The sequence below is a fragment of the Sinocyclocheilus grahami genome, unplaced genomic scaffold (assembly GCF_001515645.1).
Source record: "Sinocyclocheilus grahami isolate Dianchi unplaced genomic scaffold, SAMN03320097.WGS_v1.1 scaffold2425.1, whole genome shotgun sequence".
Taxonomy (NCBI): domain Eukaryota; kingdom Metazoa; phylum Chordata; class Actinopteri; order Cypriniformes; family Cyprinidae; genus Sinocyclocheilus; species Sinocyclocheilus grahami.
In genome coordinates, this window is record NW_015507604.1 from 52739 (window position 1) to 63200 (window position 10462).

Genomic DNA, 10462 nt, shown 5'->3' on the forward strand with positions numbered 1-10462 from the left:
CTTAATAATAACTGATTATTGCTGTAAATCTTTCTGTAGAATCACAGTGGTGATTGAAATCAGACACTGGATGAGATCAGTGAATCAGGCCACTTTATGACTATTACCATCAATCAGTTGCAAGATCATGAAGTCAAAAATTACTTTTTACAGTGTATGTTGAATTCAGGGAGTTACTCAATTCAGAAACTAACTGGTTAACTTCTTGGATATGAGACTGGGCATTACATGCAAAAACAGTACTGTATGTGCTCGCAAGTGTGTAATATATACAGCCAGTGGGTGGTGTCCTGATTTATTGAGTGTGAAACAGTTTAGACACTTTCAGTTACTCTCATTAAGTTCATACTGTCAGACCAGGAGACATACAGAGAGACTCTGAGAGACAAAACAAACATCATGGCATCAGGATATAAAGGTTAGTCTAAATTAAATAACCTAATATGACACTCACATACTACAATAAAGTACTGAGAATTAAATTATATGCTGTGCTTTTTGTTTCTGGTAGTTAACACAAACTTTGAAGGTAAATGTGGTCTGACATTATTTATATTTCATGATAAAGTTTGTATAGTAAAGATTGCATAATATATGATCACTATTACATTAAATAATCAAAACATTAGTCTATATATCAGTTTATTTTGTGAGGTTCAGCTGATTATGTAATATTATGGTGGTGGGAATGAAAGTCATACCACTTTCTGTGGAAAATTAATTGACATAAGAGGATAAAAAAATGCATATAAGTGGTTCCCGATGTTGTCCTGAAGCAACCCTAGGAGTGCAAATTTTAGATTTCTTATTGGACACACCCAACTCTAGTAAATCAGCTGATGGGTTACTTCAACTGATTTAAATAACGATGTTAAATAATAATGAAGAAGAAATACTATGTACTGCACTGCCATATGCACATAATTGTGTGCAATTTAAGAATGTGACCATGGCTATTATATCTGGTCCCCCAGATATTTATTTAGTTAAATATAATTATGACAAATCTGATTAAGTTCATGCAGTTAGGATACGGTACATTTAGTAAATTATTTACAGTCATTCATATGACTAAAGTGTGTTTTTAGGCTGACAAAATGTAAATGCCTCTGTCATGCATGTAGCTAGCATTAAGAATAAGTGCCGGTGAGGAAATTTTCCCACTGATTAATTAAATAATGACAACACCAGTTTTATCTAAATACACTTGCACATTTAACAAGAAATTATATTTGTTGATTGTCAGCATTTGTAGCTCTTATTTTGATCATTAATGTTTGATATTTACATCTTCCCCCTATCTTTTAACCAAAATATTATTAAAGGGGTAATATGATTCGATTCGAACACTCTTTGGAGTGTTACAAGCTCTTGGTGCATAAAGAAGATCTGTAAAGTTGCAAAGACTAAAGTCTCAAATCCAAAGAGATATTCTTTATAAAAGTTAAGAGTCAGCCACACCTACCTAAAACGGCTCGTTCTAACACGCCCCCACATGTCTACGTCACTATGTGGGAAGATTTGCATAAAGCCGCCCAAATGTTCACGCAAAGAAAGAAGGCGTAACTTTTATTCTCGCTGTAGTATTGTTGCCGCCACCATGTCGTGAAGGCGCTGTGTTTCGTTGTGAAAGCGAAACTACTTTGTTTGGTCTTCCAAAAGAGGACGATATCTGCTTCGTCCTTGCCTGGAGCTGATTTGTGCTGGTCGCTGAGGAAATACATCACCTTCGTGCTGTGGATCGCCGGATCGGCATTCACTGTGAACGAAGCGGAGTCCAGCCCGGGGTCGTCACATGTGGTTGCCGTAAGCCTCCTTCGTCGAATCCGCCGGCCGCGCCGTTATCAAGCCCGCCGCCTCTGCTCACTCAGCCCGTCGGCCATTCCTCACTCTAGCCCCCGGACTTTTTATATTTGATATTTTTTATATTTAAAGTGAGTTTTTTGGGCAGTGTAGAGTAGGGCTTGTTGTTTGTCATTTCTCCGATCACAAATGCAGACATGGTTTTATGTTTACGTGGTGCGATGCAACGCAACACGTAAAAAGACAATATAAGTCATTATAATCCATAATTATGTCCCCACTGGATGCAACGAATGCCTCGTTTGTAATGGGTTTTCATGTTTTCGAATCATCGTTCCGGCCGGACAGGGTATCATCACAATGTGTTAAGGGGCGTAACATTTCCGTCACACGCTTGAGGTATTCGGCCAATCACAACGCACTGGATAGCTGGCCAATCACAGCACACCTCGCTTTTCAGACCGATGAGCTTTGTAAAAATCGACGCGTTTCAGAAAGGCGGGGCATAGAGGAGAAACAATAATGTACAGTATGTGGAAAATAATGTGTTTTTTAAGCTTAAACCACATAAACACATTTCATTACACCAAATACACAAAATAATGTTCTTATCATCACAATGTGTTAAGGGGCGTAACATTTCCGTCACACGCTTGAGGTATTCGGCCAATCACAACGCACTGGATAGCTGGCCAATCAGAGCACACCTCGCTTTTTCAGACCGATGAGATATCGTTGTAAAAATCGACACGCTTCAGAAAGGCAATGTGGAAAATAATGTTTTTTGAACCTTGAACCGCATAAACGCATTTCATTACACCAAATACACAAAATAATGTTCTGTTTAGCAACATCATATGACCTCTTTAATATGTGCCCCACCTTATAGAAAACCAATTGTAATGAACTTTGAATTGCCATGGATTTTTTTTCTCATTCTTTTTTCACTTGCATTGGTATGGTGATTATGAGTATATTATGAATGTGTAATACAGATTATAGTACTTTTGTGAAATGAAATATAAGTTGTTTTTTAATACCATAAACGTAAATCCCATAAAAATAAGTAACTACTGTATTTTTTTTTTTTTACAGTAAAGCACTAGGAACCACAGATAATGTTTTTTTTTTTTGCCATAAATGCATAAAACATAACGGGTTGCTATTGTATTTTTACGGTAAAATACTGGCAGCAACAGTTGCCCTTTTTTTACCATAAATTTCACAGGTTTTTTCTTACAGTGCAGGATCTGAGGATTGTTTTATTGGGAGTCTCTGGAGCTGGAAAGAGTCCAACAGCAAATGCAATACTGGGGCAAGATGCATTTAAAGAGAGCAGAACCAGACAGAGTGAGATACAGAGAGGAAGAGTAAGGAGCAGAAACATCTCCATCATCGACACTCCAGGATTCTTCAACACGCAGCTGACTGATGAAGAGCTGCAGAAACAGATGATGAAAAGTCTTTCTCTCGCTGATCCTGGTCCTCACGTGTTCCTGCTTGTCATCAACCTGGAGACCTTCAGAGAGGACGAGAGAAACATTGTAGAAAAGATTCAGGAGATCTTTGGAGCTCAAGCCTTGAATTTGACCATGCTGCTGTTTACTAGAAGAGAACTAATGTCAAACAGAGAATGGATGGATATTAAGTTTAGTAGAAAGTTTCAGGACCTAATCAGTCACGGCAGAGGACAATATCATGTGATCAACAGAAAAAGTGAGATTAATGAAACTCACATCACCAAGCTTCTAGAGAAAATTGATGAAATCATCAAGCAAAATGATGAAAAATATTATAACAATGAGATTCACTTAAAGTCTACAATAAAGATTAGAAATGAAAATAAAAAACAACAGGAAGAAAATGAAAAGGACAGAAAAAAAGAGCAAGGGGAACAGATAAAACCAGAGCAAATAAAAATAGCCTGGGAAACAATTAAAATGCACAGTGCCAAGGATAAGAACACAAGAAATGTTGTGACCGAAAAGAAAAGTTTCCTTTCTAATGTGACAAAAAGTGAAATAAATGAATTACATGAAGACAGATTTAGAGTTCAACAGGAAAACAAGAATGATGAAGAGGAGTTGGTCAAACAATCAGTAAAATCACTGAAAAGCGCATTCGAAAATATGGGAGAAAAAAATACAGTCCAGGAACCGAACAAATGCTGGAAAACAAGCGGAAGAGAAAAATGGGACCAAAAGAAACCGACAGAGACAGAACAACATCGAACCCAAGCCGGTGAGAACAGTTTTAATACACTTTTCTTTAATTTAATGACACATCTCTTGAAAATTGAATGAAACTTAATTTATTTTTCTGTAGAGTCCATACAGAACAGACGCACACAATCTGGCGACTGCAGAGATCTCAGGATCTTAATGGTGGGTAAAACTGGAGCTGGAAAGAGTGCGACAGGAAACACCATCCAGAGACAAAAAACATTTAAAGAAGAATTATCTACTGAATCTGTGACTAAGATTTGCCAACAGCATCAGCAGACAGTAGATGGTAGAAACATCTCAGTGATCGACACTCCAGGACTGTTTGATACATCAATCAGTGAAGAACAACTGAAGACGGAGATCGAGAAGTGTGTGGAGATGTCTGTTCCTGGTCCTCATGCGTTTCTTCTGGTCCTCAGACTGGACGTGAGATTCACAGATGAGGAGAAAAACACAGTGAAATGGATTCAGGAAAACTTTGGAGAAGAAGCTGCATGTTACACCATCATTCTGTTCACTAGAGGAGATCAGTTAGATAAACCTATAAAGCAGTTTCTGGCAGAAAATAAGCAGATTAATGAGCTAGTTAGTCAGTCTAAAGGCAGGTATCATGTGTTCGATAATACAGATGGAAAAAATCAATCACAGGTCACTGAACTGCTGGAGAAGATCGACAGAATGGTGATGGAGAATGGAGAGCATTACACAAATGAGATGTACAGAGAAATGCAGAGAAAAATCTGTGAAGAAGGAAAGAGTTGGAGCGAGGAAGAAGAGAGAAAGCAGGTGGAAGAGGAAGAAAATATAAGGGAGGATGAAAGAAACAGGCTATTGAACATGGCTAAAGATGTGGCCTTAGTGGGCGCAGGTGTGGTAGTGGGTGCAGGAGCAGCAGTTGCTGGAGGTGCAGTACTGGCCTCAACTGGTGGAGCGACACTATGTGCAGCTGTAATCTCAGGAGCTGCAGTGGCTGGAAATGCGGTACTGGCCTCTACTGCTGGTGGAATGACACTAACTGATGCTTTAATGACAGGAGCAGCAGTTGCTGGAAATGCAGCACTGAAATCTGTTACTGGTGGGGCATCACTAACTGAAGCTTTAATTGAAGGAGCAGCAGCAGCTATGTCAATAATTCAAGTTACAGTTACAGATCCAAGAAGCTGAAGGAAATGCAGCAAACGATACATAAGTAGTTACAATTACTGAAGGAGTGCTACTTGGAGTCAGAGTCTCAGAGCATAATTTGAGCAGTAGTTTTATTATACTACACATATGTGAAGTGAGGATCGCATATCATTAGCAAGAATTCAAACATATAGTTGGATGGATAGATCACTGGAGAGTCCGTTCAAATCGTCATCAGCTGCGGGATCTGCCCTTAATGGTGTTGAGGTTTGGCTATTTAATAAATTAATAGCAAGTAATAATGTTCTTTGATGAGTGACAGCTTTGAATGATTTTTAAGGGAGTTTGTAAATGTGATACTGATTTAATACAACAGTTCAATAGATAAGAAGTTAATATTAAGTGACTTACATTTTCTGACTATAACACTATCATCTGATTTTGCTCTATTCTGTCGTCGAAAATAGTTTGAAACAAAGTCGCAGCTCAGCCGCTGCGCATCTCCATTCAAACACAGCGGTGTCTCGTTTATGAATGAACGGGGTTTTTAAACGAATCTAGTGAGTCAGTGATTCATGATTACCCATTCATAAAGACTGTCACTTGCTTCATTCCTGAATGAATCAGCCGTTCGAATGAATCAATTGAATGAATGATTCACTGATAAAATCAGTGACTTGTCGCCACCTGCTGCCAGTTTGTTTCATTTTTAAAGTATCTTTTCAGTTCTTTAAATCACTTAATATTTCTATATTCAACAATTTTTACAACATTAATCTTAACATGACTTTATGGATTTAATTGCACTCATGCCACCTCTGATCCTCATTAAATGTCTGAAAATACACCTACAAGCCACTTGTGTGTTCTTCTGTGCCACCTCTGTACAAATTAATTTGAATACTGATTTAATTTGATTAGTAACTTATTCTTCTTATTCTACTTGATCTTATTCTGTGGTTTTAATAAGAATTTTTAAAAAGCTTATAAAATAGAATTTTAAAAAAATTTGACATAAAATGACATACTTTTAATAAAGTTAGAAAAATGCCATTACAAAGGTAAAAACAAAATTCCACTGTAAATCACTTTAAGGAGTCAAATATCACCTCGTAATGGGAAGGCAAATTTTTGATCAAATTTTGGATTATTGATTAGAAGGTGCTCCTAAATTTTTTAAGCGTTGAGCCCTGGTTTATGGTAATTTTTGGAGAAAAAAGGCACTCTTCCATGTGAAATTGATTAACTATATGAAGTGGTATAAATATACACATTTTCTGCCCCATGTCTTGAATTTGTGATCATTCTGAATGTATTTTAATAGACTCAATCATGCAGTGAAAGAGCGCACCGTAAATGCGCACGCGCACAAGACTTCACGTAATGCGTGCACTCTGTAGGTGTTTTGAATGTTTGTTTTTTGCGTCGTGAGAATATTGAGCAAAATAGCTCACTTGTCGTGGTGTTACTTAACTATATCATGTTATGAATAAACTAAACATTGTGAATTTTTACCTCAGTGTGTTTCTTCTGAGTTTATGTGTGCTGTTATGCTCATTTGTTCTGAAGACTCTCACAAAGAGACAACCAGAGTGAGCCTCAGAGAGAGAGAGAGAGAAATTGCAAGCTCGTAGACAGGAGTGTGTTCGACCAAAGTCCCTTTCTCGGTTTGACTTGAAGCAGCGGTGCGCAGACTGATCGCTGTATGACATCAAAGCACCGCGAGAGCAACAGAGAGCAGATGGCAACACATGCTTTCGAATCGCTCTCGCGGTACTTTAATGTCCGATCAGTCTGCGTGCTGCTGCTTTAAATCCAATACACCTCATCTCACAGCAGGGCCGTTTTGACGGCACACTTATGCTCACATGTAAGCATGTCGTCAGCGTGGAAGTTCTTCATTGTGAGTTAAACAGACACAAAGTTCGCAATTTGTAATACAATATTGACAATATTGTTTTTGCTCAAGTTCGCTGACGAAGTTTCAATCAAAGCCACAGCAGAACTGTTTTGTGTCTCCGAGCAACACAGCGGTGTTTCGATATGAATAAATCCACGTTTTTGAAAGAATCAAGTGAGTCAATGATTCAGTAACATATTCATAAAGACAGACACCTTGATTCTGAATGAATCAGCCGTTTGAATGAATTACTAATGCCTTGCTCATTAAAACAGTCATTTACCGTCATCTACTGGTGGTTTGGTTTCATATTTAAAAGTATTGCATTTTTCCCAACATTTTAACTTGTATGTTCAAAAATATTTAAAACGTTAATCTTTTATTAATGCATTTGAAATGTTGTGGTGTAAATGCATTCATGGCACCCCAGCTTCATTAAACAGTCCGAGTAAATACATCTAATGCCACTTCAGATGCAGCTTCTGTTTCCAGTGAAAAGATGGAGTTTGTTGATATTATGCGCACTCTAATGTGAACATTTACATTTGCAAAAATAAATTACTCCACTGCTCACAAAGAGAAGTATGAACACCGATGACGAGAGAGTTGCACTGTCCAAAAAGTTTGTGGTATAAAAGTGCTTTTTTTTAACTTGAAACATATGTTGTTTTTTTCCTTTATTTTCTTGTCAGAGTGCACCAGAATGCTTCATTTACATGTTAAATTCCCAAACATTTTATTCTGGGGGGATGCCCCCAGACCCCCCTACAAAGGTCATATTTCGAATTATGTCACCTTTTTGACCTCTTGTGAGTTTGCAGGTATGAAAATACGGTTTAAAAAAAAAGAAAAAAAAACAAACAAAAATGAACTCGATTTGGTTTGGATAAGTGATACACGTGCTCAGACAATAAAAATATATTCAGATTTACCTCTATATATTAACAATTTACGTTTATATATTCAGACATAACTATATATTCACAATTCACGTTTATATATTCAGACATAACTATATATTCACAATTCACGTTTATATATTCAGACATAACTATATATTCACAATTTACGTTTATATATTCAGACATAACTATATATTCACAATTTACGTTTATATATTCAGACATAACTATATATTCACAATTTACTTTTATATATTCATATTTACATTTATATATTCATATTTACATATATATATTCAGATTTGTAACTACAGTATATATTCATATTTACATTTATTTATTCATATTTACCTCTATATATTCACAATTTACATTTATATATTCAGATTTACTTCTATATATTTACACTTATAACTATATATTCAGATTTGCATCTGTATATTCACAATTTAAATTTATATATTCAGATTTACTTCTATATATTTAGACTTATATAGATGCAAATCTGAATATATAGTTATATTCACAATTTACATTTATATATTCAGATTTACTTTATATATTCAGATTTGCATCTATATAAGTCTAAATATATAGGTTATATTCACAATTTACATTTATATATTCAGATTTACTTCTATATATTTACACTTATACAGTTTGTTGATTTGCATATATTCAGATTTGCATCTGTATTCACAATTTAAATTTATATATTCAGATTTACCTCTATATATTCAGGCTTTTAACTATATATTCAGATTTACTTCTATATATTTACACTTATACAGTTTGTTGATTTGCATATATTCAGATTTGCATCTGTATTCACAATTTAAATTTATATATTCAGATTTACCTCTATATATTCAGGCTTTTAACTATATATTCAGATTTACTTCTATATATTCATAATATACATTTATATATTCAGATTTTTAACTATATAGTCAGACTTATAACTATATATTCACAATTTATATTTATATATTCAGATTTACCTCTATATATTCAGGCATAACTATACATTCAGATTTACTTCTATATATTCATAATATACATTTATATATTCAGAATAGTATATAATTATTTCCTGTTTGGCACCTCATAATAATAATACATACATTTATGTATGTAAATAAATACGCTGCCGTCAGAACTGAGGTGTTTAGCCTCAAAATGTTCACAACGCCTCAGTTCTGATGGCAGCACGATCATCCCTTCCTCTTTAGTACTAGTTTTAATGTGAAATAAACATGAATTAACATCTCATGCCTCGTAATTGCTCAATCAGTGTTTCACTCACGGAAAGATGCGATTAAAACAGCTTGTAAACAAAATGTCACATAGCATTTCATTTACCTCAGACAAATCATCAGTGTCCACAGCTCGTCAGTTCGCCAGAGAAATGAAGACTAGAGAAGAGCATTTCGTGAAATATTAGACTATATACGCATTATATTTTACCTTGCCTGTTAGTGATATCGTAATTATTTAATGTAGACTATATTTAAATAAATATTTTATGAAACAAGTTATGACAGCCACTGTGTAAATGATTAGCTATATTTCAACAACAAATATAAATTGTATAATTTAGAAGTTAATTTAAAACGGCAAAAAAAAATTTTATACAAGTGTTGATTATTATAGTTAAAAATAAATAGTAATTACATTTAAATTTGGGCTCTGTTGTTAATTGTGACCTTTTCGTATTCTTAATGTAAAAGTGCTCCCTATAGTTTGGAGCAGAGGTAGATTTTTATCAAATGTTTTTTACATTTATTTTATGAGGTAGATTTAAAGAACATTTCAATTCTAATTGAATTTATTTAAAGAAAGAGCCATTTGTTCTGTAAAACAGTGTTTAATTAAAAAATATATGTTAAGTATTTTTTCCTTATGCTGTATCGAAACCATACCGAACCATGACGTCAAAACCGAGGTACGTACTGAACCATCATGTTTGTGTCCCGTTACACCGGTGCCATTTCATATTCTCTGTTTTACCAGCGTTAACTCTGCCCCTGGTGTGACGTTGCATCGCCTAGTCGCCGTGCCCCCTTTGACTTTTACATGGTTTCGACTAGGTCCTGTAGACTGAACTGTGTTTACCAAGAGCGCCAATATCGTTGCCGCTCTCATTACGGTTCCGTATATGAAACTTGACATACTTAGTCGAGCCAGGATCCATATTGCTGTATCGCGGCGAGATTTTATACATTCCCCATAAGCATAGTAATGCAATGTCAAAGTGAACGAATCGAAAGGGAATGCTCTCGGTTACTCACGTACCCTCGGTTCCCTGAGATGAGGGAACGAGACATTGCACTTACTGCCGTGTCAACTAGCTCAGGGTCTTAGAATGCCAAGTTGCTTCAGTCAAGATTCTGAATGGATGACGTACAAGCACTGCCTTATATAGAGAGGGAGCCCTCATATTTCGCGCGCTTGAACGCCATTGGCCAGTTTCACTGGCGTGATTCAATAAGGCTTCAGTAGTATTT

At 35.7% G+C, this 10462-nt stretch overlaps 1 protein-coding gene across 1 annotated transcript; it reads left to right on the forward strand.

Moving 5' to 3' along the window:
- Positions 1-356: 356 nt before the first annotated feature.
- On the forward strand, positions 357-5480 carry LOC107574984 (GTPase IMAP family member 8-like). The gene is made up of 3 exons (XM_016261402.1): positions 357-418; positions 3046-4044; positions 4129-5480. Exons 1-3 carry the CDS (start codon positions 400-402, stop codon positions 5190-5192), a joined length of 2082 nt encoding a protein of 693 aa, XP_016116888.1. The 5' UTR covers positions 357-399; the 3' UTR covers positions 5193-5480.
- The last annotated feature ends 4982 nt before the right edge of the window (positions 5481-10462 follow it).

Bases quoted from the DNA above. Each gene is read 5' to 3' on its own strand.
- LOC107574984 (XM_016261402.1), top strand. The intron at 4,045-4,128 runs GTGAGAACAGTT...ATTTTTCTGTAG, and splicing joins ACAACATCGAACCCAAGCCG to AGTCCATACAGAACAGACGC.